Source organism: Drosophila sechellia, chromosome 2R (assembly GCF_004382195.2).
Source record: "Drosophila sechellia strain sech25 chromosome 2R, ASM438219v1, whole genome shotgun sequence".
NCBI lineage: Eukaryota > Metazoa > Arthropoda > Insecta > Diptera > Drosophilidae > Drosophila > Drosophila sechellia.
The window spans coordinates 2,923,956-2,950,939 of record NC_045950.1 but is presented as its reverse complement, the minus strand read 5'-3'; the positions used below and the strand labels follow the sequence as shown (position 1 = coordinate 2,950,939).

Sequence of the window (26,984 nt, the reverse complement as noted above, 5' to 3'; positions counted from 1 at the left end):
ACCTTTTCTTTTGCTTGTAAAGTTTACTTAATTTTTGTGGCATATTTTATTTGTAAGCTTATGGTTTAGTCACGGTACAGTTCAGCATTGGATATGCTATCTTGAAGCATTTTATTGTAAGTTTAACTAATCTCTGATATGTTATGCGAAGCTAAAAAGCGTAGTTTTAGGCTACGCCGCCAAAAAATATCTGGCGGCGTATGCCCATTTTGGTAGACGATTAATCATTTGTAGAATTGAAAATTGTTTAGCTAAATTTAGTTTTTCTTTAACAACAAGGCGCCTAAATGAGTCAACAATATGGGTTTTGGTTTAATACGTATAAAAGCGTTTTTGTAAATTTTCATAATTGAGCATATTCTTAGACATCCATCGTTGGTTCACAACAGTAATACTAGGGGACCCCCCAAGTGGATCCGGATATGGTTCGTTAAAATACATTTGACAAAGCAGGATGAACATACATAAAAGGCTTAAGTCTAAGTGCATCGTGGGAAAGCGTATTACATACTCGGATAACATAATAATCAACTTGTCGAACTAATCAGATCACATTCACAAGAAACTACAACATAAATAGCGAAATGGGTAAAAAGCAGCGTGTGTCCACAGCGAAGTGTTAAACATGGTTACGGAAAACGGAGAATCCATTTTACTGCTGCGGCGAAGGTGGATTTCTCTGCAGGACACTATTGAGTCTCATCTTCAGCGGCGAAAAGTCAATTTTCTTGAAGCGTGGTAGCGAGGCGAACTTTTTCATGGTGCCTCCCTCGGGCTGCAACTCATTGGACGTGGCCACGGACTGAATCATCGGTTCCAGACGCGCTGGTGCCGGCAAGGCCTTGCTAGGCGAATGCCCGATTTTGGCCAGCGTCGCATACTTTTGCAAGAGACGACTCGCCTTATCCGCCGCTTGAAAGCGGTCCTCGTACTCCTTCTCCAGATTTGGCTGTACAAAACATCCGTTCGTTACGGGAAGAGCCGACGATTTCGCCTTGCAGGAATCCTCAGATGCTTGGCTATCATCAAACTTGAAGTCAATGTTCTTCAAAACGGTCAGGTGCAGCAGTTCGTCATCCACGATTTCATTGTTATTGTTATTGTTGCTTTGGTGGGTATTGTTGCTATTGGTGCTGTTCGGTCGCTTTACCGGATGGGTGACTGCATAAACACTATCTGAGATTTTGTGGGCGGCAGTCTTTTTGGTTGAGCTTTTAGTCTTGGTTGATACTGATGCTGATGAGATGGTGGCTGCCTTGTGGCGCTGTTCAATGATCTGCTGGGGCGAGGAAATGTAAAGGTTCTCCTTTCGTTCACGTCGCAACTTGGAACTGACTAAGTGCCTAAAACTAGGTCCATGTTCGGTGGGACTGCGTCGCTTTGACTTGAGTGTGTCGCAGCTGTTGGGATAATAGGAGGGTATCTTGTCGTCCACACTGATAATCGACTTTCTTGGTGTCTGATAGTAGTTTTCCTCCTCTGGCTTCTGTTGCAAAGATTTGTCCTTGGGCGTTCCCTTCTGCGGCAAGGCCGGCGCCAAGGGAGATTCGGTGGGTGTGCTTGTGCTCAGTCCAAAGCCGACAGGCTGCGCCTCCAGCTCCTGTGCGGCCTTCACAGCCAAAAGGTTCTCGTAGAGGTGTTCCGCAAATCCAGCTGCAGCCGCTCCGACGGTACTGTTCAAAGAGGTGCCATGCATGACTTCGTATATGTCACTCTCATTGGCGATCTGCGTCTTGGTGGGCTGGTCCTCCGTGTTACAGCTGCTGGTGGAGGAGCAGTAGGAGCCCGTGGAATATCCTGAGGATGTGGACACCGTACTGCCGCCTGGCTGGGGGGGCAGCTCTTTTACCGTCGCCTTTAAAATGGGTGCCATTACACAGTACCCCGTAAGGTCTTCCTGTAGTATCTTATTTTTCTTTAGCTGATTACTCTGCGGAACAGCTCCATGCGATCCAATGAGATTGATGGTGGACGTGTTGCATGCGGAAAAGTTGAAGTTGTACGGCAGTTGCTCCGAAACATTCAGACTTTCCAAAGAGTCTGTCTTGCCCAATTGGCTAGATATCTGCGCAATAATCTCATTGCGAGAGATCGGCTCAATGACCGATTCATCCAGACTAATGTTTAGTTCCATGCTCGACTCATGGTTCTGGGTCTCGAAGTATTCGCCAAAGGTGTCCAGCAGATTGAGTTTGGACAAGTCCGGACTTGAGAAGCTATTGCGCTGGGACTTATTCAACTGGGATGTGCGCTTTACTGGAAGCACAGGCTCCGGCGTGGGGGCATTCTCATACAGTGGCAGGACCTCATCGCTGGGTTCATTAACCACCTCGCTGGTGCTGCCGGAACGCTTTTGACGTGAACTTCCGAATAGGTTGTCCAGCATGTTCTTGTACTTCTTCTTCTTGGCCAGCTCCGATTCAGGATTGGTGCTGGACCGTGCAATCTCGCCAAGCTTGTCGCACTCAAAAGTGTTTATTCGCTGACGGTAAGGATGTGCGGGCAGCGGCGGCGGTGAAGGAGTCTCCATGACTGACGGCTTCATCTCCTCGTAGATGCCGGAGGCGATTGATGCGCGGGAGATGCGGCTGCCGTCAAAAATCTCCTCGTAGATTTGCGAGACTCGCGGAGAGAGAGCGCTAGCATCGAGGGTTTCCGGCAGGTTAGGCAGCGGGCCCAGACCTCCGGGACCCCTGCTCAGCCGGCGCTGCTCTAGAAAGACCTGGCGATAAAGTTCCAGATTCTTAATAGACTTTCGCATCCACTTCATGTGACGTCGGCAGGATGTCTCCGTTTCCAGGGCGAAATAGATGAAGCAGTCCCGTCGATTCTGCGTCCAAAACAGTCCGTACGAGTGCTGCTTCGTGCGCGAGGTAGCCAGGCTCAAGCTGACGCCCGGAACGTTTACGGAGACGCTAATGGGTTTAGCGGGGTGACACTCTTGGGAGTGCGACTCGGTCTCCAAGGACTGGAAACTGAGCCGCAGGAAGCAGGGCACACACTTAATGGCCTCTATTTTCACCTGGCAACGGGTCCACGTCTTGTAACGCAGCGCCACTGGTCGCTTATCGTGTGTATCCAGTTTGGCGTCCATGGACATGGAGATTTCGTTGTGGTCCATCTTGGGGCGATTGCTTCGTGGTGGGGCGGATGGAGGTGCGGTGAATGTGTTGCGAGTGAAAAATAAAAAAGTAAACGATGTATATCCGCTACTCCGAGAATTACATGTTTTTTGCGACTGGGTGGAGCTCTTATCGGCTATTCTCTTATCGCACGTTTATCCTTCGTGTCCTCGTGACGTGACTGACGTTGCCACCTGGCGGAATATCACTGAAATCTCGTTTCTAGCAGACCAATGAATTCATTTATAACTTCAATATATATCAATCTTCCTTAAGGTGCTTAGCATAAACTACACACTTCTTTCAAGTTATTTATGTATACTTTTAAATGCTTACCTAAATTTTTGGAAATAATTTCTAAATGTATTTAGTCCAGCTTACATTTTATTTTGACATCTTGGGTCCTAGCTTGACAATCCTTAAAATTATTTTCAAGATCCATAACCTAAAACCAAACAAATACAAATTAATGTCCTCATTATATTTCGCTTTATAGCTATTTTATTATTTATTTAAAAAAACGCTGATGATTACGTCTTTTCAAAAATGTAAAGCATTTCATTTTAGTATTTAGAATTCTACATCGGAAATCGGGGTATATTTGACTTCTACTTGGCTGAGTATGAATTATGATTTGCAAAAGAGGTAAAAATTTAATTTTTAGTTTTGCTTCCACCAGCAGGCAGTCGGTTTTTATTTAATATTTTATTAATATTTTGGGATAGGATTTGTTATTTTTTAAATTTTTTTTGTAGGTTTGTAATTATATTTGAAGGGATGTCTTAATTTTACATTCCCAAAATAACTTGGTAACTATTTTCGATAGTCGTGACACGAAATCGAGGGTGATGCAGCCCCTTGAGCAAACAGTGTTGGACAACAGCACGCGGCATCGGCATTTTTTGGCGGCCATTACAACGAGTGAAAAAGTGTGAAGCGTTGCTCACAAATTAATGCATAAACAACCGACAAGCAAGTAGCACACGCGCTGCCGCCTGACAACCAAACCCACCGAAAGCACAATACACAGCTCCGAAGATGTCTTCGAGTGCTGCCAGGGTCTACATCCAAGTCGAGACAGAGGCCGAGCAGAAGGAGCACCTGAAGCAGCAGAGACAAACCCTGAAACCCTTGCAGGGCAACGTAAACGATAAGGAGAACCTCACTGGTTCAGGGCGCGCCTCCATTGTGGATCAGTTGAGTCGTCTGAAGGCCGGCGTCCAAGTCGCGCCCAAGTACGGCAAGCGCAAATGCGTGGACACGGCGCCAGCGATTTCCACAAAGGATGCGGATACCCAGACTGATGTTGAGGCCGTTCCGCTTGGCAATGCTGAAAAGCCCATCACGGCAGAGGATCTCACCAGCACAGCCGAACCCGGCGAGAACTACTACAAGCTGCTGGCCGAGCAGCGGCGACTGGCGCTGGAGGACTCGCTTACCGAAAACCGCCATCTGCACGAGCGCATCGAGGGGCTTGAGGAGGAGATGGACACTATGCGCCAGGAACTGGACGAGGCCAAGAATCTGGTGGAGGTCCTGAAGGAAATCTGCGAAGAGGACAACAGCGAGGTGGAGGAGGACGACGCTGCGGGTCACGAGGACAAGGCTAACGCCTAAGCTACACACCAATCACACGTTTTTTTAGTCTAAGGTTTTACATTTAGTTGTAGTTAAATATCGCGCTTATATCCCTGTTCGTCGTCAGCCAACACAACGGCTGGTCTAATTGTACGCCAGCAATATATTTACTTGTTACACGCCAGTTATAATCCTAATAAAGTTTTACATTTGCACAATTGCACTCAATATTTAATTTGTATGTTCGTGTATTTTATGTGCAAAATATATAAAACATTTCGTATACAAATCCTGGATTCGATATGCTCTTTTCCTTTCATTAATCAATAAATTAATCAAAAGACAGCTAACGCACAAATAAAATACTCAAGGTACAACATATTTTTGAGACAAATATTTAATGGAAGTCGGTGCAAAACTGTGAACTGCTACTTAAGCCAATCCGTAATAACTTCCTCGCTGTGGAAGTTATCCACGTCAAACTGCAATAAGGGAAGGAAAGAAGTAAGTTTGGGAAGAGATACAAAAAACTAGTAACTCACCACAACGCACTCTTCGTAGGTGGGTACGGTGCCCACGATGTCTACGTCGTTTACCACAGCGTTTATGTAAGCGGCATCTGCCTCGGCTGCCGCTATCAACACCGCAGTCTCGGAATCATCGGTCTCAGCGACGTGTGCAGCATCAGATGAAGTGGCAGGAGTTTCCTGCTCCTCCACCAAGCCGTGAGCCGACTTCATGTGCAGGCGCAGGGCGAAGAGACGCGCGTACTCAGCTCCACAAGTATCACAATAGAACTTCCCAGCTGCCTGGCTCTTCGAGGTGGGTGCACTCTTAGTGTTCGGCGTATCAGGGCCGACACTTCCTTTGCTGCTGACGTCCTTATGGGTCTGCATGTGATTCTTGACGGCGTACATCGAAGAAAATGGGCGATTGCACACGGCACACTGGTAAGGCTTGGTGTGGGTGTTTTTGTGGGCGTACAGCTGCACGGAGGTCCGAAAAGACTTGGGGCACGCATCGCAAGAAAACTGTCGTTCCGAGCTGTGGATCCGCAGGTGGTGGGAATACACTTGGTGCGATTTGAAGCTAAAATAATAAGTTTTTTAAAAGTGTTATTCTATGAAACTTGATTTTACCCACCGCTTGTTGCACACCGTGCACACATACGGCCGAATGTTGGTGTGGGTACGCAGATGAAGGGTCAGGGAATAGGACACCCGAAATGTCTTGCCGCAGACCTCGCAGGCGTAAGGCTTTTCTCCGGTGTGAACCCGTTCGTGCTTGACTTTTTCAAAGGGGCGGGTGAACACCCGCTCGCAGTACTGGCAGGGAAACCCGGGTTTCTCCTTATCAAGACTAGTACTCTGGGTTAATTTACGAGAGGGCTCTGAGTCGCGCGGTTTCTCATGGATTTTTTGGTGCATCTGATAGTTAACTTCATTCTCAAACTTCCGGTTGCAAATGCTGCACATAATCTCCCTAGATTCCTGTTGGTGCATCTGTTTGTGCACCGTCAGGAGGGTTTCATCAAAGCTGGTAAAGAAGGAAATGATTCGTGGTATTTCTTTCAACTGCAGAAATTAGCATACCTTTTGTTGCATATTTCGCAGTAGAACTGGTCCAGCTCGCTGTACTGTTGATGGGCGCCTATGGGAAGGGCGTCCTGAATGCTCTTGGGAGCTCGATTCTCATGAATGCGCATGTGGAATTTGAGAAACTTCTCCGAGCTGAAAACGGTGTTGCAGATTCCGCACCTAATAACGGATGATGCGTCGCTCGGACCCGTGTTTGCACTGACACTGGCCAACTTTCGCCGGGCGGGTGCTTTCGCATCGCCAACTTGTTGGCTGGACCCGCCGGATTCCGCCCTCGGACATATGTGCTCCTCAGCTTTATTTCGGTTTTCGAAAATGCTGTGGCAGTCGTAACAGAAGTAGCGATCGGAATTGCTAGGCTCGGTTTGGTCCTTCTCCGCCTTCATGTTGGCCGGAACTTCCTCCACCAGCTCCCAGAGGGGTACGTCTGCGTAGATAATGTCCTCTTCCCCGACCTCTTCCGAAATGCAATCTTCGGCGACCTCCTCGACGAAATCCAATTCCCCGCTAGCGCCGATGCAGCAGCCTGCCTGAGGACCGTGGGCCCTGTCGTAGGACTCGGTGTCCTCGTATACGTTGCCGCAGCTCTCGCAGTATAGGAATTCCTGCGGCAAGGCGCCTCCGGATAAGTGTCCATCCTCCACGTGGAGGTTCGGGGTAGTCTCCTCCACCTGGTTGGACGCTGCAAGTGCATGTTACTCGACGCTCATGCCCACGGAAACAGTGCACTTACATGACATGGCATAATTTGCTGCAATCTTTACTTACAACAAATAATAATGGGCAGATCCACAGCAATAATAACAAATGGTTGGTGGAAGTCGGAGCGTTGCCACAGGGCTTGTTGAATATTTGCTTTAGCTGGGTGGCAAGGCTAACAATAAAAATTTAAAATATTAATAAAAAATAATGTCTACATATTCTGAAAATGTTCTTTTAAAAGCTAGAACACTGAAACTAAACAATTGCAAAATTATAAAAACTTTCGTCAGCAAAGTTAACATTTACATTAACATTTCTTTGTTTAACTGAGAGATTATGTTAGTCGATTCCTCTTGTATTTAAAATGGTAAACGCGTATAGTAACTGATACACTGTTCAAAAATCAAAGATTGAGCACTATGACATTTAAAAGACAAATTTTCATATTCAAAACAAATGGCACCTCCACGGTGTTTCCAGTATTGCTAAACACGGACATAAAGTACTAGTTCCATGCTTACCACCCAGACTTGGCGCCAAATTCAAATTAAAACACACGCTTTATTGCGCCTAAAATAGCCTTGTATGTACAAAAAGAGGAGAAAGGAAATAACAATATTATATGTAAAACAGGGTCCATTACATACTACTAAACGACTGGTGCCCATGGAAGCAGGAATGATTCGAAGCTCTCATTGACTAAATGGTACGATTGTATTTCTAAACGACGCGATCCCAGGCGAATCTAGAACAGCAGCGAATACATTTGACCTCCAATGCGCCGACACACGTTTGAGACCATATACGCTCCCGCAGAGATGGTCACAAACAGCGTCAACCATCCCAAGAACGTGAATTCTCCGACCCGGGGTCGGATGTGCCGCGACAGGCCCAGCCATCCGCCGTTGTCGATCAGCCAGTAGACCAGGTCGTCCTCTATGATCTCAGCCAGACCGTCAATCAGGCACTGTAGGTAGTCGAAGTGTCCCTGGCGCACGCAGTCTATGGCAAAGCCGCCGCATACGGCAAATATCGAGATTATCTTGCCCCAGGTTATGCTGGAGCGAAAAAGATCCTTGGCAACTAGGTTGAGCAGCATGGGCGCCATGTCGCTGTCCTCCAGCTCCCCAAACGGGGCCCTCGACAGCTGTCGCGATATGTTTGTGTACACCCGTGGGTGCATCCGCTCCAGTTCCTCGCCCATCTGTGGATTAACCCATGTTAGAAAAATAATCAATGGCGAACGGCAGTCCACTCACGCTGTTCAGTGCCGGAAAAACCTCATAGACCACGTGCGAGGAGCCGGGGTCCAGGATGTTGCGCAGACGCTGTGTCACCTTCCGGTTGAGGACTCCTGCCCGTCGCAGCCGCGCTCTGATGTACTGACCACACAGACATTTCCCCTGGAATAGAACGACAAAGCCAAAAGTTCAATCACAATCAAATTAACTACAGTGCTTTGATCATTGCCAGGCAATTTCGCTCCATCAGCGGGCCACTTAAGCAATATCAATCGACTGCCTCGAGTTTTCCGGCGAATGTACTTGCATATGTTCTATTTACGTCGCTCTGAATCCGTTTACAGGATTCCGTGGACACCTGGGCTATTTCAATCACACCTCTTACAGAGTATCTAAACATGCAGCCAAACTGATGGCAGGTGCACATGGCGGCAATAAACATTGACCAACGATTTAAACAAAAGAAGCAATCCGCACGTGCTGTGGAAAGGCCTTAAGACAACTAAAAATTTACTTATGGAATCTGAAAGACGCGAAATGTTTATCGTAATTAAGGCATTTCCCTCCATGTTGCGTTCAATTCGGACCAATTTAATTGCAAGTTTCCTTCGACAATTTATGTCGCACAATTAGCGTTCGTCACGCCAACGATTCGCAGCCAAGTAAACAAACAATTACTTACTTTGGAGCCAACTTGACTTATGACATGGCCAGGCAAAGAGATCAAACCCTTGCCAAATCACCGGCCTTGAAGCTGGTGTCTTGACAAGTCTACTCCGAACCCGTCCAGACTCCCAGCGAATAACCAATAAATCCGTCAATTTGTTTACGTGATCTTGTTATGGCGAACACTTGTGCGCCCAACTCTTTTCTTTTGGCGGGTTTGGCGCGACCAAATACCATAAAATTTACTTGAATGGCCAAAGTTCGATGAATTCATCACCTGAGGCTTTCGGGTAATATTGTTAGTGGTCGGTTTATTTTTGGAATACATGTTTATAATGGTTCCACCCAGCTTGGCTATGGGCCATTCCATCTGATTTGACAAAAAAATGGTGTTTACTTTAGAGGACTACATTCCGAGCCAACTTCCGCAATGCGCTTAGCGAAAAATTCCTCAAGAAGTTATCAGCCCGGCGAAAGCAACCACATAGGCAAATATATTTAATAAACACTTTACATGTCGCTCACCTGGAGGAGCGGAGTAAATAGTTTTATCAGTCTCAGATAAACGAATGGAGGAAACAAAAAATATTTGCCTTATCAATTAAGTTCAGAGAGAGTCACGACCCAAATGGTGGATAGCACAGATTCGGATGGATCGTACTCGATCAGAGCCATCGAAAAATTAGTTGATATCGCAAACATTTCTGCACATTAAATGGGAATCGAGGTTCTCTCTGTTTGCAGATCAGTTGTCTGTTCAGTTTCATTTTCGCAATTTCGAAATTTGTCCACGAAATTAGGCAATTTGTTTGAACAGCTTTTTCGTTTAGTTCTGTGCTGAGTTCCTCATTTTGCGTACTTGCCGAATATTTAATCACCAAACTGTAGTATTTATGTGTCTCAAAAATCGGTTTTGATTATGTGCACATGTTTGGATGTATGAGCCGTTCACTTTAAAGAATTTTCTGACTCATTCAATGTTGATAACGTTAGATATTACTTAAAATAATAAAAAAAAAACAAACATTGAGTAGCAACATAAGGCTGGAATAAAATAACTATATACTATACACCTAACAGCAAAGCTTTTAACTATTTTAACGCAAAACTATATATTTAAATGAAAGCTAAAACCGAGACATGTTAAAAATAATTACATTTTTAAGTAAAGCGCATGTCCAACTTTTTAAGAAATTTAAGTATTTGTTTTGATTAAACTTGTATATCATCAGGCATTGGTGACTTTTATGAACTATAAGAAGTCTTATTTATCTAAAAAGTATCTATTGTGAATTTCAACATTAAAACAATGCATAAGAGCCCTGAAAAATGGTCGAAAGTATAAAAATTATTTGTAACAAAGCCTTGACCGATATATTACATAACGATTCTAAAACCATTTACAAATTTAATTTGTATTATCTTGGCTTAGTTTTTCCAATTTTCCAACAAAAATTGCTGCAATTGTATCATTTTAGAGAATTTGGCCATATAAGGAACACATCTGCTTGATCTGGAGTCCAGATCTGGATCACAGATGTAACTATGTCTAAGATAGCTGTTATATTAAAGAATATCCATCAGAACTCTAGAATTCTGCAATAGATTAAAGCTAATCCAAGGCATTCGGAAGATCCTTGCTGAAACACTCACTTTGCTGCTGAATATCTGCCTATTTATCTTTCTAGCAATTCCGTTAGCTGAGTAACTCTTGTTTTCATATCTGTACTTAATGTACACTTTTTAAACATATGCTGAATCAGACGCTTACTTTATAAGGAAAGAGTCCCAGACTACAACTAAATAATTCCAAAATTGTTCATAGCAAAGGAACACGAGTCACCCACGAGTCACCCACCCGAACACTAGTCACCCATTTCTGGTCCTCACCTGGTTGATGATATCCATCTTGTACTCCTGGTAGTTGGTCATTGTGCGCGTACTGCTAGCCAGCGAGGATGTGGAGGCAGCCCGTGTCATGGGTCCGCCGGCGTGAAGGGAGCGGCCGTTAGAGGGATTGGGTCCGCTACCAGGTCCTCCTCCTCCTGCTCCTCCACCGACGCCTCCGCGGAGCGCCTTCCAGTCGCTGGAGGCCGTTGCAATGGTGCTGCGGCGATTGGCCGTGTAGATCTCGTGGTCCAGCGACGAGGACTTGAACTTGGCCAGCTTGGGTGGCGGACTGGTGGTGGGAGCCATGGTCGAAGTCGAGGACAGAATGCTTGGCTGCCCGCTATTGTTGCTGCTGAGGCTTTTGTTGGCGCTGCCCCATGTGGGTTGTGTAATTCCGAAAGCCCAGCCCCGCGACTTTGCATGCACTATGCACTCGGAGCGGAGCGGATCGGATTGGATTGGATGGGATCGGGTGTGAGCGGTGGGGAGCGGCGGGCAGCGCACGGAAGGGGAGCGGAGCGGATCAGCTCACCTCGACGCAGCTGAGGCTCAGCTCGTCTTGCGCTTTTTTGGAGGTGCTCCGATTCTGATAAAATGGGCAAAACAAAATAAAAGTCGGCGACGAATGTGGCGGGCAAAGCGCAGGGCAGCAAACACGAACGAACGCACAAAGGAGAACCACTAAAACTTGTTGCTGATGCCGCGATCCCAGTTTTATTTCATTTCATTTTATTTTCAGCCGCTCGAAGCTTGCTTTCTTTTTCGCCGCGTTTAACCGAGAGCTTAGTATTCTGAATTTCAACGGGCAGTGGGGAGGGGGAATCGGCCGACCACCCTCTCCGTTCTATCTACGGTTCCCCACTTTCACGGTTACGGTTCCACGGTTCTCCGATCTGCGATCTCCGTTCTTCCGAGCTCCCGTTCTCGTTCTCGCGAGCGGCGCTTGTGATTGTGCGTTCGTTGTAGAGCTGGAGAAACATCGATGCCAACATCGATGTTTTTGAAAAATCACAAACATCGATGTTTTTCGAGGAATCATCGATGTTTTTCCTTCTCTACTGCGCATTGGAGAAGAAATGTGTATAATAATAATAAAAATTAATTTTTCATATTTTCTAATACAATTATTAATAGCATATTGCAAATTTATTATGACCTGCTGGTGGCGTTGGCTGGCGTCGTGGAAGACATTGATAAATATCTGAAATGTAAGTTTTTAACTCCCGAATAAGGCTTGCACGGTTTCACTTGCTTCTTTTCCATTGAATCGCATTAATTTGTTATATAGGAGCAATTATGGGACCAGCGGCGGATGAAAACGTAGACGACAATAAGATTCTTTTGTTTTATTTAAAAAATGCCTTTTTATTTAAGCAATATTAAAAAAAAATGATAATAAAAAATCTTTAAATTAAACAGATAAATGTTTTTGTATTTATTTAAAAAATCGATGTTTAAGTCATCGATGTTTTACGCAAAAAACATTGGGAACTTTGATGACCGCCAAGATCGATGTTTCTCCACCTCTAGATTGCGCGTTCGTTGAGTTTTCGGAACTGGCGAGCAGCGGTTCGCTGGGAACCGGTTCGTGGTAACGGTTTCGCGGAGAAACCCAGTTCCGAAACCGAATACTGATTATTTTAATATAATTGTAAAGTGCAAACCAAACTTTTTTAACAACGACGTATTACTCTGAAATCCATTTGATTTATATTTAGATATTTATATATTATACTTTCTTTCAGATCTACAACTGTTATGGACCAGAAAGCTCTTGCCGCCAATTTCAAAACTGTAAGGGAACGATCTCCAAACTTCTAAATGTGATGTTCAAAAACTATAGATCTTTTATTTCTAAGCGATAAAATCACATCACATTCCGATTGGGATACAAAAGATTCCTATGAATAGGACCTCAAGGTTTGGAAGGTTTTTTTTGAGTCGTTCTTGTTATCAAAAGTTTTAAAAATTACATTTGGTAGTATAAAGAAAACGAAAATATTTAAAGAAATTTGCATAACCAATAACAAAATGAAAAAAATTACGTTCTTGAACAATCTTGCACAGTGTAGGCGTGCAGCTGCACAAGGAAATCAGGAAATAACCCTGTCATCTGTGCACTAAGAATTTCATCAGACATCAACACAACCACAAAGGTTTCCGCATACTGACTAAGCCTGGTTGATTCTACTATACTGTGGAGCGCCAGTCCTTGGCAAACTGAACACTCAAGGACACGTTCCTCAGTGGGTTTGGTGTCCATCAAAATATGTACTGAGGTATACTCTTCGTCCACAGCCTTGATGTAGAGTGGTCCATCGCATTGACATCTTCGGTTTTGCAACCATGGTATATCTTAGTCGTCACAGTGAGTCCTTCGAATGATTTACCAACAGGCTGGGCTTAGATGTGATCGAGGTCAGTCATCTCGCTGAGGAGAAAGGTCAGGAATTCGGAGGCGTCTCCTGCCTCGAAAATTCCTCTAACTCCAACTCCCAACCTGCTGGCATCCACCGACTCGGGCCGAAGATATCTTGACAGGTCGAGGTCTACGACAATGCCATCGTAGTTTGCCAAAAAGAAGTTTTGACAAAATCTAAAACATGAAACCGTCAATTGCATAACAGGGTAACAGATTAATCTTTTATAGACTTACGTCACATTAACGGCCAGGACCTGCAACACGCTATTGATGAAACAGTTCCGGTGTTTATTAAACCGCATGGTGGTTTTGCTGGAATGTCCGGAATTGGAATCTGTATAAATTTAAATGAAATATATATACATGAGAATTTTAATAAATACTTACATTTAGATCATCAAGGCTGATTTTGACTTAAAGTCGGCTTTGCATTTATTACATCTATACATAAGGCCACACGTTACGATCCCACCACAGATAGCTGCTGGAATGGACCAGGTCCATGACCAGGAAACTGTGGCAGTGGAGCTCCAATTGGTGGCGAGCACGGATTGCTGGGGGTGTGGCGCTGTTAATCGGTCGACGGTGTTGGTGTAGTGGGCGAGGATTTCAAAACGCTGTCCACCAACTCTTTGACCATCAGTCCAATATGTCTGCGCGACTTAGGGTCTGTCTCGTCAAAATGGTCGACCTCTATATAATTGGCCAAGAGGCGTAAAGTTCGTACAATTGAAATTGAATTATCCGTTTTATAATGCTTGATTTTTAAAAAATTGATTTAAAACATCGACAGCTATTCATTCTAATTTTCGTGGAAAACAAGCATTTTCGATTCTCTGTTTGCACTAATTTTCGTGGACACAAACGCGAAAAAAGCAAAGAAGTATTGGAATATTGGAATAGACGCCTGGAAATTGGAAGTTTCGCTCTGCTTCTTATTTTTTTCGTGGAATAAGAAGCGCGTTCTCTTGCACGAAAATTAGTGCGAACCTTACAATTCGAAACGAACTAAAACAAAACGAATTATGATCGTGCGAACCGGTTACGCGGAGAAACCCGGTTCCGAATCCGAATACCGATTATTTTGATATAAGTGTAAATGGAAACAAAACTTTTTTACCAATGTTGTATTACTTTATTACCCATTTTATTATATCTCAAGATATTTACATATTATACTTTCTTTCAGATCTACAGTCGAACTTTTATCGAAACAAAAAGTTCTGGGAAAAGCTTTCAGAGAGAACATCTTGCCGCCAATTTCAAAACTGTAAGGGAGCGATCTACAAACTTCTAAATGTAATGTTCGCAAACTTTGGATCTTTTATCTCTGAACGATAAATGTCCGTAGGCTTCGATCTATGATCTGAGATCAGAGATGCAAGCCTCGGTCCTTTTGGAGGTGATATTACCCGTGGAGGATTTTGGATTCGTTGGATCTATATGTTGTTTGTTGAAAAGGTGCTCCAAGTGTGGAACACTGACAACCATATTGGGAAGATCCTAATCTTCACCCAAACTCAGCGCATTGAGAGCAAAGGCCGAAAGAGTAAACGCGAAGAAGTTTTATTTGAAACTGAAACTGATACACATAAAAATGCCAGCTTCATGCGGCTGCTTATTTACTAATATATATACATACATACAGTTCATGTGTATGTATGTATGTTCTCATACAAAATTACATATGCACATGTGGGCATTGCTTATATTCAACACTATAATACTACATATATATATATATATATGGAACACTTTATTTATAAAAAATTTGCAATATTTCACAAGTGTGAGTGATTATGATACATGAGCATTAAGAATACAGGCCTTTTTCAACCTTTTCTACTTAGAAATATGTTTTATACAGAAGATAAATTGGTATTAATCATTGATTATAATGAGGGGAAAATTTTAGTACAAAAAACCCCCATAAAGAAACATTAATATATAAACTTAAAACTAATAATTTCAAACTATCTTAAAAACTAGACTTATATCTTATAATAATATTAAACATTTTGAAGGTGTAAATAATTAGAATTAATGTTTCTATTTACAAAGTTGGTGTGTAATTTGGCCAATCTCTCTGAGGCCAGTTCAATCCCAGCTAAGTTGTGCAACTCCACAGTAGAGTAATGCCACGGAAGATTAAATATCATGTTTAATATTATGTTTTGTGCCACCTGGATTTTATAAATATGAACATTAGCAACATCGGCCCAAACCGGTGCCCCGTAAAAAATTGTTGACTGAAAAATAGTTCTAAATAAGTACATTTTATTTTCTATGCTTAGTCGAGAATTTCTATTTATAAAAGGGTATAAAATGCGAACTAATATATTTGTTTTCTTTATAATATGTTGAATGTGATCTGAAAAATTAAGCTTTTTATCTAATATGACTCCTAAATATCGGACATTGTTTTCCCAATTTATGTCCACTTGGTTGAGAAATATACTGTTCGTTGAGATATAAATATTTTTCCGTTTTCTTGTAAAAAATATAGCTTGAGTTTTGTCTGAATTTACAAGAATTTTCCATTTATTGAAGTATGCCACAAGGGTATTAAAAGCTACTTGAAGAGAATTTGTAATATTACTTGCAAGGGTTCCAGTGCAAAGAATTGCAGTATCATCTGCAAAAATTGATGCAGTACATCCACTTAAGGCTGGGAAATCAGAGGTGAATATATTGTACATAAGTGGGGAAAGACAAGATCCTTGCGGACAGCCTGCACTTAAGTCATATATTCGAGAGTGATAATCACATATATATACAGCAAAGGAGCGGTTACTAAGGAAACTTCTTATTATTTTAATAATTTTAGGCGGAAAATGTAAAAGATTCAATTTGTAAACAAGACCTTCATGCCAAACTGAATCGAAGGCCGCTTTAATATCTAGTAAGACCATTCCTGTGGATTTGGATCTACTAAAGTTCGACTTAACAATTTTTTTAATTCAATAAAGAGGGTGTGCAGTATTGTGTTCAGGACGAAAACCAAACTGCTGGGTAGGAAGTATATCATTGTTTTCAGTAAAGTCGAAAATCCTTTTTTTGATAACTTTCTCAAGAACTTTACTAACCGAAGAGAGCAGACTTATGGGTCTATAAGATGTGGGACACTCTGGGGGCTTGTTCGTTTTTAAAATGGGGATAACCTTGGAGTGTTTCCATTTCTGTGGAAAATAACCTAAGCGAAGGCAACCATTAATAATCAAGGTTAAATACTTTACCCCTTTTTTAGGGAGAGCTTTCAAACACATGTTGTCAATGTTGTCAAGACCAGATTTTTTTAATTTAAGGTTATTAAGGACCGAAGAAATTTCTTGATAGTCCGACAAGTACAACTCCTTATTTACAGTCGACGAGTCAAATGATGTCATAAAGTTAGTGACCTCAGATATTGTTATAGGATCACTTAGATTGTTTGAATGGCAACAGTTAACAGTTGTTCTTGTTATCAGAAGTTTTAAAAATAAAATTTGTTACTATAACTCAGTTTAAAATAAACAGGGCAAATTTTGTTTGCCATATTTATAGAAATTGGCATAAGCAATAACAAAATAAACAAGAGAGAATGCTATAGTCGAGTACCCCGACTATCAGATACCAGTTACTCAACTAGTGTGAATGCGAACGCGAAATTTAATTTTTTCTGAGATATCGATAGATACTGGGGAATAAAACAGGAAAAAATCAAAAATTGTTCAAAAGTGTGGGCGTGACCGGTTTGGAGGATTTGGTGCGTTGACTCCAACGCGTGGCGTGGCAAAAAGTTTTTTTGGCAAATCGATAGAAATATTAAACAATTTTTCAAAAATGTGGGCGTTGCAGTTTTGGACATTAGAGTGGGCAGAGCAACGTTCTTGAATAATCTTGATCAGTGTAAGCGTTGGTAGAATCTGCTTGCCTAATCTCAAATTTTAACTTTTACAGTTCCTGAGATCTCGAAGTTCATTCGGCCGGAAACGCTTCCTCCTATCTGTTATATATTTGTCAACGAATCAAGTAAGCCTTTTTTGTTTACGAGTAACGGATGCAATTAAACATAGTAGTTTGTAGTAGTTTCTTGAACTATCCCCACATTTAGCTCATCTCACTACGCAAACTGCTCTCCGGTGTGAAAGTCAAGCAAACAGATACTTCTCAGCATTTGCCTACCTAGTATCAAAATGATCAAAATGGGCCGGTTGACGAGAAGCGTGAAATCCATACACTCCACAGCAAAACTAATTGTAATCTTGATGGACAGCATGGGGCTGTCAAAGCATGCTTACGTTCAATTGGATTCCAGCAGAGTATCAACCCAATCAATTCTACTATCAGAGCGCAAACATATTCCACTACTTGGCTTCCCCACACCCGTTTCTATGAACATTTGGCTCATTTGCCAACCCCCACACCCACACCCACCCACCAGCTACATACATATGTATACCACCCACAGCAAAGACTTTTCCGTAGGCTTCACTGCGCACTGCAACATTGTTGCCCTCGGCAGAGTTTTTGTAATTGAATGAAATTAATTATATTCCAGTCGCTGATGATATTCATTTGCGTTCGCTGTGTTGGAGGGGCAGCTAGCTGATAATTAAAAGCTCAAATAGGCTGTTAAACTGAACTGACACAGTGGCTCCGGGTTAGGTGGTGTAAATCTCCACCAAATCTCAATTGATAGCGTTATCAGTGAGCCCCTTGTGGGAGCTGAGGATCGGTTCCTATGCCGCCCAGCAGCGGCAATTGTCGTAATTCCTGGACATGAACAACTTTTAGAAACACATCCATTGGTTAGACTCATTGTAAATTTCCTTTGTTGTATTGGGAATTGGTAAACATATATATTTTCTATCAACGAGTAATCTTCCGAAATATTCCGCGAATCAGCAAGACTAGCCCATAAGTTTCGCTTAGTGAGTGCTTGACTGTAATCCCGGTCGGCTGACGGCGGATTCCAGACGCTTACAGAACGGCCGATGCCGTCGCCAGAGTCTCTGTTATGTCACCGGCAACCGCGAGTGATAAGGCACGGGTCGGTGGATGAAACCGCCTGGCGAACTCTCCTTTCCCTTAGTGTTCCTCAGGCCCATGCCAGCTTGTTATTGCCGTGATGAGGGAAGCGACTTATCAGCGGCAAACAACCCAGCACACTCGACTGTAGCGCACATAGTGACGCCTTCCCGGGTCTATTATATCGCTGGGAGCTCGAGCGCCTCAGTTAGTCGTTGGTCAGGCGCGGAAGTAGACGTGTTACAGAAAAGTGAAACTTTAAAAATACGCTACCAATCGGGAATCCCAAAATGATCAAAACTTCAGTGGACAAGCGTCGCGTTTGCGTAATAGGAGGTGATGCTCGAATCTTTCCAGAGATATGTGCCACAAACTAGTAGCCATATCTGGTTTTTCTTTTCAGCTGGAACAGCGGGGTTGTGCGCGCTGAAGAACTCCCTGGAAGCGGGTCTGGATGCGGTGGCCTACGAACGCGGCACCGAAATCGGGGGAACTTGGATTTTCTCCGAGGAAATGCCCAAGAACGAGTACGACGAGGTGCACAGCAGCATGTACGAGGGCCTGCGGTAGGTGATCGAGTAGATGATCGAGCTGGAAGATTTCTGATTTGCGACTCGGTTTCAGCACAAATCTTCCGAAGGAGGTCATGGGCTATCCGGACTACTCGTACCCCGACGACATCGCCGAGTCCTTCATCACCTCCAACCAGGTGCTGGAATTTCTGCGCTCCTACGCGGAACACTTCAAGCTAAAGCCCCACATCAAGCTCCAGCACGAGGTGATAAGAGTGCGTCCTCGCTTGGACGACTGGGAGGTTGGTAGCGACGTCACGTATTTTGAAACCAGTTTTCCATCACTGTGACTTGTTTGTTCGACTGGCAAAATACTCATAGATCTCACGGGGCCTTCTCCGATCACTTCCAGGTCTACGTATGGGACCACAGCACGGATACCTGTGACCCAATCTACTACGACTTCGTGTATGTCTGCAACGGGCACTACACGGAACCGGACCTCCCGGAAGTCGAGGGATTAGATCTGTTCGAGGGCAAGAAGATGCACAGCCACCTCTACCGCAAGGCAGATAAGTTTAAAGGTAAGATTAGAGCGCTCCTGTCTGTATCTTAAATCAGTCTGGCCAAAGCTTCGGACTTCGCCTCCATCGCCGTCTGGACGGAGTCCCACTCTTGTTTTTTCCATAAACAACTCGGCCCTCGACTGCAGATAATGTTGTTGACGGCTGTGTGACATAATAATAATAAGTGTAGTGGGTCCGTGCCAATTTCGAGCTCCTCTAGCACGTGCTTAACTGCTGATAGCTAGCACTGTGGGAGATCTCAAAACGCTACTTATCAGATTGTAGATAGAAAAGTAAGACGAAAATCGGGAGTCCTTTGGGAAGATGTAGTCACATCACTGAAGAGCCAACCATTATAGTTTTTAAGAGCAGTGCACACGTAACAGGAATTTTATAGTAAGAACTAACTAAAATCGAAAACCTCTTGGTATAGAATAGAATACTGCATTTGGTGTAGTATTGCACAAAACTTTTGTGTTAAAAAATGATAGAAGCTTTAGCACATGAGACCACCATGATACATCATACATGATCGTTGAGTAGCGTGTCAAACCACTTCCGTTTACCTTATCTGCGCAAAAACCCATTTAGCACCAAAGTATTTATCGGCTAACTCGTTTTTCGTACAGACGCGCGTGTGCTGATCATTGGCGCCGGTCCCAGTGGCATGGACATCACCAACCATGTTCGCGAGGCTGCCAAACAGGTCTTCCTAAGCCACCACCTTTCCACGACCCCAAACACAGCATTTATGGGCAACGTAACGCAGAAACCGGACGTGCAGCGCTTCACCAAGGATGGAGCCGTCTTTACGGACGGCAGCACGGAGAGCTTTGACCACGTGATGTTCTGCACCGGATACAAGTACACATTCCCCTGCCTCAGCACCGATGTGGGTGTCCAGGTGATAGACAACTTCGTGCAACCACTGTGGAAGCACTGCGTCAACATCAACCACCCGACCATGGCCTTTGTGGGCCTGCCCTTCAACGTGATTCCCACCCACATCTTCGACATGCAGGTGCGCTTCACGCTGAAGTTCTTCACGGGCCAGCGGAAGTTTCCCTCCCGGGAGCAGATGATCGCCGATCTGGAGCAGGAAATCGGAGAGCGGTGGGGCTGCGGCGTGCGCAACCAGAATAAAGCACATCAGATGGGCGAGCGACAGGTGAGTGTTCACAATACCCTGTATAAGAAATGAAATTATTAGCTTACAAGCAGAGAACATAGATAAAACAATCTTGTATCTGTCATTCCAGTTTGTCTACTACAATGAACTGGCCAGTATCGCGGGCATCGAGAACATCAAGCCAGTTATCCACAAGCTGATGAAGGACTGCGGCAAGAAGTACATTTTTGAATTGGACACGTACAGGAGCAACAAGTATACGATTGTAGACGATGAAAACTTTTTGAAGAACGGAGAAGCTATTGTATGATGAAACTGATTTCATCCCATTCTAATATCTTAGGTTAGGCGATAAAAATGTTTCACTGTAGTACACGAAGATTTAGCGGAGTCTTCGGTTCGGTTTCTTTTAACGGATTATAACTCAGATGTGTTAATTAATATTTTTATAAGTTTTTTACAATGTAAATCATATTAAGTTTTGAACAATTAAGTCAAAACGTTTGTTTGCTAAACAGGACTATATCTGATAATGTCCACCATAGTTCTTTAGTCTCTTTAGTTCTAAGACTCGTTCACATTGTAGAAGTCTAATTAAAATGTTACTCCCGAATCTCCTATATTTTGGTGGAATATGGTATGAATCATTTAGACAAACAAGGTATGGTTTGTTTTCACATTTTTTAGTGTCGTTCTTACAAGTCAGTTAAATAATCATATTGATAGGAAGCTACTGACTCAATTCGTACATGATGTGGGAGAGCACTCCGCTAGCCTCCACATTGCTAAAGGCCACATTGGCCAGGCGTGACTCATAGCGTTTCAGGCTTCTCTTGGCCGTAGACGAGTAGGTGACAAGGTTGCGTATAATGAGCGCCGCTGTCAGACGGATGCTCTTGGTGACTGGACCCTCGTTCTCGTCCATCAGCTCTTTAGCGTTCGTGTAATCAGACGTGTGCCGGTTCATAGCTTGCATTGCGGCGCTGCCAACGACTGGAACCGCTGAAGCAGGACCCGAAGGTGAACCACTAGGAGCGCCTCCCGCCAATCGTTGAGCCTGACCCTCGTTGCGCACTATGGTCACGGGAGCCTGGGCTGGCGCCACATTGTGAATCCCAGTTGCCAAGCGACGTTGCACACTGGCGCGCAAGTTCTCCGTGGTCAGGTGCCGGTCAATCAGATGCGTCATCAATGAGTATCGTTTGCGCGCTCTGTTGTCGCAGAAGTTGGGTCCGCTGCCCCACTGACAATAAATGTCGGCGTCAGAATCAAGGTGATCCGGACAGTGGACACTGCACACGTGGTACTGCAGCTCGTTAAGAGACTTGAATTTCTTGCGGGGACAGTTTCTCCAGTCGCAGATGTACAACCAATTTGCATCCACGGGCATGGGAGAGGGCGAGGGGTTGGCATTCGGGCCAGGAGCAGCGTAGACGCTCTGACTGACAACCAAAGAACTGCTGCTGGGACCTGTAGTTACGACAGCAGGTGGGACTGTCGTCTGTGCTACTACCTCTGATTCCGCTGGCTTGGCCTCACTGGTTGCTAAGACAACTGGTTTGCCGCCTTCCGTTGAATCACTAGTTCCTGACGTCGTTACCACAACAGCCTGGGTGACTGGTGGCTTGGGGCTAGACACTTGCGCAGGCTGTGGCTGCACCGGCTTTTTTGCGAGGAGAGTTACTGTTGGTGGAACTGGAACAGGTGCTATTTTCGGTTTGGTCACTTCAGAAATCTAAAATAATATATTAAAATATTTGTTTTAGTCATAAATCACTCAAAATAATAGCTTTTAACGCCTTCAATTATTTTTACCATAAATCTGTTGCCTATTTAAACAAGAGATCCTGTAAAACCAACCCGTCACTTAAGTGGTGAAAATGCGATGAAGACATTTACAAATGGGGAATGTGAATGTGATGCGATTTATGGGATTTAGAACGGGCATGGGCATATACAATCTTGTACAGCGTGTGCTTCTCCAGAATCTGCATGCTTAATATCAAATTTTAGCTTTCTTCCACCTGTTACATACTGTTTTCAATGACCCTTTTATAATCGTACATATAATTTCAAAAAGAAATAATTGTTTAATTTCGCCCCTAGTTCCCTACTTACTGCCGGCATGGTTATCTTCTGTTGGATAATGGATGGATGATGCGGCTGCTGCTGGTCCAACACAGATCGAATGTGCTGTTGCTGCTGAAGAGCAACGCCTCCAACGATAGCCGTGCTGGCAGGTGACTGAGTGATGATCGTCTGCGAGTTAAGCTGGCTTTGCTGTAGGGGAGCCGCTGTAGTCGGCGTCTGGGTAATTAGCGTGGTCTCCTTGATTCCGCCAAGAATTACCTGCCTCTTTTCCCCACCAACCGTACCGCCAACTGTGGAAGTCGGAGTGGATGGGCCCGAGATTATGTGTTGCTGGATGATAGACTGATGTTGCTGGAGCTGCGGAATGGGCAATGAAGCGCCCGGCTTAGCGGCAACTAATCGCTGCTGGGGTGCTAATTGCGGCGAAACGAGCTGCGCCTGGGGTTGTGGCTGGTGAAGCTTAATAGTAGCCGGGATCTGGTTAAGCTGCGACAGCAGTGATGGCGACATTTGGCCAGCACCCAACGCCGGAACTGGTCGCTGGGGTGCGATAAAGATTTGCTGCTGGGGGGTAGAAGTACGCGGTTGCGCCAGTTGCGGAGCTGTGGTGGTGGTAACCAGGACCTGCTGCCCCTGCGCCGTTGTCATTATCATTTTCTGAGTGCCAGCCACGTTCGCAGCAGAGACTCCTCCTGGCTGCTGCAGGATTATTATGGTCTTCGTTTGTTGTTGCGGTGTTTGCGTCACCAGCAGAGTGGGTGGGGCCGACTGCGTGGATGTCGGAATAGTCGGCTGCGTTTGCTGGGCCACAAGATACGTCTGGCCTTGCTGATTGGTGGCCAGAACATACTGCGTCTGCGGAGCTGGTGTGGAATCCATTGCAGTCTTGGGCTGCAGGATCACCGGCACAGTTTGCAAGCCCTGATCCGTCTTTATGGTGGCCGTGGTGGCAAGTTTCAGTTGGGGATGCGGGGCTGGAGAAACCACATTGCTGCCGGGGAAAACAAGTTGACGTTGGGTCGGTTGCACTTTAGCCGGAATGAGTTGAAGCTGCTGTGCCTGTTGCGATTGCTGCTGGCTTTGATCCTGACTTGGTTTGGCCAGAGGTGGAACGTCATCCATATCCTCATCCTCCAGAATGGATGCCGCCAGATCCGCATAGAGATTGGCTGCATTTTTCGAGGGAGTCACCTGGGCTTCTTCCTTGCCGCCAGAAGATGAGCTGCTGGAACTGCTGGCAGCGGCATCTAAAGCCAGACGCTTATTCTGCTCCTCGTCAATGGTTAATTTTCGTTTGGCAGCTGCCGATGCAATGATGAGAGTGCGCCCGCTGGCATCTTTCGTCACTACGTTTGCGCCACTCAATGGAGCGAGAGGTGGCGGGGCCGAGTCAGTGATTGGCTTTTTTTCGATGGCCATCTGGGGGTGCAACGGTTTAATGGTAGTCTGACCCACCTTCACCGGTGTGTGCTGCATCAGCGGGTTGTTCACGAAGGCGCTTATAGCTGTTGAGGTTACCTTGATAGGCTGGGTAGCATTTGTGCCTGAAGCTGTGGTAGCCACAAGGGCTGGCGGCTGCGGCGTCTGAGCTTGGGCCTTCTGCTTCTGTTGCCGTTCAGTTACCTTGTTGGCCAACAAGCTTTTGATGAGCGAGGAGCTTGGGGGTGGCGTGACTGCAGAAGAAACGCTTTCCTCAGACGCCACTTCCGTTTGTATAGGATCACTAGATGTTTGCTTGGGCAATATTGGCGTGTCCTTTTTAACGGGAACAATGCTGGGGGTGGGTCTCTGTTGCATGGCTAGCGGCTGAGCTCGCATCCTAATGCCTACGTAGTACGTCCCAGGCAGCTCTATTCCGTCCAGGTGCCGTACAATTACTGGTCCCACCGACTGGTTAAATATAAGCCGCACTAGACGAGGAAACTGCATGTGATTAACCACTGAAAGCTTACCCGCCTTCTGGCAATGCGATAAATATATTCTGTATAGTTCCGCTTGTTCCACACGGAGATCGTTACCGTGCCCAGCCCGTTCATACGTCGCTCCCAGCCAAGCCAGCGCGTACTGTTCATCTTCGTGTGTAAAACTCTGGGAGGCGGAGGGCAGACTGGGAAGGGTAACGGTGGCAGCGATTGGTGGCAATTGTACCTGCGGCAGACTGGGTACAGGCAAATTAACCTGTGGCAGACTGGGCATTGGCAGACCGGGAAGACCTGTAACCAAGGGCGTTTGCTCTCCGTGAGGCAGAAGCACTTGCGTCTGGGCGGGCGTAGGCGTGGGCAAAACTGCTGGCGGTTTAACAGCTACTTGCAGCGATGTTGGAAGTGTAGTCAGGGAAGTGGCACCTGGAGCATGAATGGCGGGCATGTTCTGAGCCAGCGAGGCAGCCATGTTTCCAGGGAAAACCTCTACCACACGCATCAGTATGCAACCGCCTGTGCCATATGACTGAGCCTCCACTGTAATAAGGGTCACCAGCAAATCTATTAGGCCACGTACTTGCATCAGCATCGAACATGGCCGAGCGCCAAGACCACTTAGTGCGTAAACTGCCTCCAGCGTAAAGATAATCATCATGACGTCGGTAAGCGAGAGGAGCAACATGGCTCGCTGGTAAAAGTCCAGGCCAAGGCAACGATTGATGTGCTGCGAATTGCCCTCTCGGCCGCACAACTTGTAGAGTATTTCCAGACAGCTCATGATCACCGCGCGGTCGTTTGAGTCAATACCCTCGCAGAGGGTGGCTAAAAGATTCCGCGACAGCTCGTCAGTGTTGGGGTCTAGCAGCTCGAATTGTTGAGCCAGGTTTCCAGCGGTCTCGAGGGCCTGGATGTGGATGTTGCCTAGAACAAGCGAAACGTGTTTCAGTTATTTTCTTTTAAATTGATAAAGAATACAATAGTAAATTTCCTTGCAGGGCATTTAGGATAGCACCTTGTTACTTCGTACATTCAAAGCGTTATACTTACTCCATCGTACATTTGCTCCCATGACCAAATAACGCCACAAAGTGCGGTTGGAAGCCAGGAGTGCATGATTCTCCTGATGAAAGCTGAGTGTACGGACTAGCTGGACAATCTGAAGTACTCGCTGTCCCATGCGCTCATCAGTCCCGTTACTCCGGCGCAGATTAAGGAAGTGCAACTCGTCGCAGGCCGCCAGTAGTTCACTTCGAGCGTCAGAGTTCTCACCGTCCTCCTTGCTTATCAGACCGTTGTCCACCCAAGCCTGCTCATCAGTGTAGAGCTCTAGGACCTGTGGCTTGTCGTGCAGCAGGTCGCGCCAGAAACTGAGCTGCGAGTGGTGTCGAACCTCGGCGTAAATGTGCTGGAACAACTGGCGCATTGTGAAGTCAGCGTAGACGCCGAGGTGAGCAAGCAGCACATCAAGCAGTTTGGGGCACTCGGACAACTGTAGGGTGTGGCGCGCCTCGTTGGCCATAAGTGTGCACACGTTAATGGCGAAGTCCTGCTCATTGGGCAGGGGGGAAAGCAGAGACAACAGCAGCTTCTCGTAGCTGCTGTGTCGGTGCAGCTGCGTGGACATCTTGTACTGTCGGCGGCGTTCCACATTAACAGAGTGCTGGCGCTGGTTGTAGGCCATTGGCACCGCCGGCAACGTAGAGTGCGCTGAACCAAAGATGCTGCCTAGGCCACCACCGGCGCCAGACAAAAAACGAGATCGCGAGCGTCCACCGCCCATTTCTACGTTCTCAATAGCCGCCTCCAGAGCCTCCATCTTGTCTGGATCCTCGCCAAAGAAGTTCAACCGTTCGTACTTGTCCAGATAGCGTCTGTAGATGTGCTTGATACTAGCCGTTCCGTTAACGCAGCGCTCCCGCAATGTATCCATGGCGCTGTACACCTCGTCCCACTCGTCCCGCATGGTCACCTTATTAAAGCCGCCTCGTTCGGTTACCTCGTTGTACAGCTTGTACAGGTCGACATGCTTACCGCTTATCCTGGCGGGCTGTGTCAATGGAGTGCTGTTTGGGCAGAGGGAAAGTGGGTCAGGGCATCTCAAAATACAGAGGAGCCGTGTCAAACTCACCCGCGTCGTTCGTGAAACTGCTGCAGGTCCCTCCAGAACTCCTCCGGAGGTGACGCCGGCATCTCCTCGACCTTCTCCGGCATGATCTGTAACTGGGCGGGATTCTTGGCGCGAAGCGGAGTCACCGGGGCCGCAATCTTGCCCGGCGTCTGTGGATCGCCCGGCTGAGTGGCGCTGTTTACGGCGGCAGCAGGCAGCGACTGAAGCAGCACCCGTACGTTGTCGATGGTAGTGGCGCTCATGATTGGATCTTTTTGTGTGGTGGCTTGGATGGGAAACACTTAACACATGATATTCTAATAGTAAGACACGCAGATGCTAATTAAAATTATTTAAAAAATTCAACAAAAATTACAACGCGACGCTGACGCGGTACAGCAGAGTTGCATTCACTAGCAGGGCCGTCA

General features: G+C 45.6%; 6 protein-coding genes and 1 long non-coding RNA gene across 8 annotated transcripts; 3 read left to right on the top strand and 4 right to left on the bottom strand.

Annotated features, from left to right (window-relative positions):
* Nucleotides 1–3: 3 nt before the first annotated feature.
* On the bottom strand, nucleotides 4–3,302 carry LOC6607865. Its single transcript, XM_002032583.2, has one exon. The coding sequence runs from the start codon at nucleotides 3,119–3,121 to the stop codon at nucleotides 653–655; it is 2,469 nt and encodes an 822-aa protein (XP_002032619.1). The 5' UTR covers nucleotides 3,122–3,302; the 3' UTR covers nucleotides 4–652.
* A 701-nt stretch (nucleotides 3,303–4,003) lies between these two features.
* On the top strand, nucleotides 4,004–4,928 carry LOC6607864 (geminin). The gene has a single exon (XM_002032582.2). It carries the CDS (start codon nucleotides 4,161–4,163, stop codon nucleotides 4,737–4,739), a length of 579 nt encoding a protein of 192 aa, XP_002032618.1. The 5' UTR covers nucleotides 4,004–4,160; the 3' UTR covers nucleotides 4,740–4,928.
* A 151-nt stretch (nucleotides 4,929–5,079) lies between these two features.
* Nucleotides 5,080–7,161, bottom strand: LOC6607863 (zinc finger protein 271). 2 transcript variants are annotated; one of them, XM_032715017.1, is made up of 5 exons: nucleotides 7,032–7,161; nucleotides 6,293–6,969; nucleotides 5,844–6,236; nucleotides 5,243–5,789; nucleotides 5,080–5,182 (listed from the first exon to the last, which is right to left on the bottom strand). In XM_032715017.1, the coding sequence occupies exons 1-5, from the start codon at nucleotides 7,041–7,043 to the stop codon at nucleotides 5,129–5,131; spliced, it is 1,683 nt and encodes a 560-aa protein (XP_032570908.1). In that variant the 5' UTR covers nucleotides 7,044–7,161; the 3' UTR covers nucleotides 5,080–5,128. The 2 variants fall into 2 exon arrangements, with proteins under 2 accessions (XP_032570908.1, XP_002032617.1); XM_002032581.2 differs by having other exon boundaries at nucleotides 6,293–6,980; nucleotides 7,032–7,160.
* A 380-nt stretch (nucleotides 7,162–7,541) lies between these two features.
* LOC6607862 (bcl-2-related ovarian killer protein) lies at nucleotides 7,542–11,320 on the bottom strand. The gene is made up of 3 exons (XM_002032580.2): nucleotides 10,798–11,320; nucleotides 8,260–8,403; nucleotides 7,542–8,204 (listed from the first exon to the last, which is right to left on the bottom strand). Exons 1-3 carry the CDS (start codon nucleotides 11,101–11,103, stop codon nucleotides 7,746–7,748), a joined length of 909 nt encoding a protein of 302 aa, XP_002032616.1. The 5' UTR covers nucleotides 11,104–11,320; the 3' UTR covers nucleotides 7,542–7,745.
* On the top strand, nucleotides 11,285–12,154 carry LOC116800387. The gene is made up of 3 exons (XR_004361328.1): nucleotides 11,285–11,748; nucleotides 11,932–12,005; nucleotides 12,086–12,154. It is a non-coding gene; the product is annotated as an uncharacterized LOC116800387 (long non-coding RNA).
* A 6,278-nt stretch (nucleotides 12,155–18,432) lies between these two features.
* On the top strand, nucleotides 18,433–21,049 carry LOC6607860 (senecionine N-oxygenase). The gene is made up of 6 exons (XM_002032578.2): nucleotides 18,433–18,565; nucleotides 18,633–18,795; nucleotides 18,854–19,043; nucleotides 19,154–19,325; nucleotides 19,937–20,475; nucleotides 20,567–21,049. The coding sequence occupies exons 1-6, from the start codon at nucleotides 18,520–18,522 to the stop codon at nucleotides 20,744–20,746; spliced, it is 1,290 nt and encodes a 429-aa protein (XP_002032614.1). The 5' UTR covers nucleotides 18,433–18,519; the 3' UTR covers nucleotides 20,747–21,049.
* Nucleotides 21,050–21,103: 54 nt separating this feature from the next.
* Nucleotides 21,104–26,984, bottom strand: LOC6607859 (AT-rich interactive domain-containing protein 2). The gene is made up of 4 exons (XM_002032577.2): nucleotides 26,578–26,984; nucleotides 25,497–26,512; nucleotides 22,555–25,370; nucleotides 21,104–22,171 (listed from the first exon to the last, which is right to left on the bottom strand). The coding sequence occupies exons 1-4, from the start codon at nucleotides 26,817–26,819 to the stop codon at nucleotides 21,167–21,169; spliced, it is 5,079 nt and encodes a 1,692-aa protein (XP_002032613.1). The 5' UTR covers nucleotides 26,820–26,984; the 3' UTR covers nucleotides 21,104–21,166.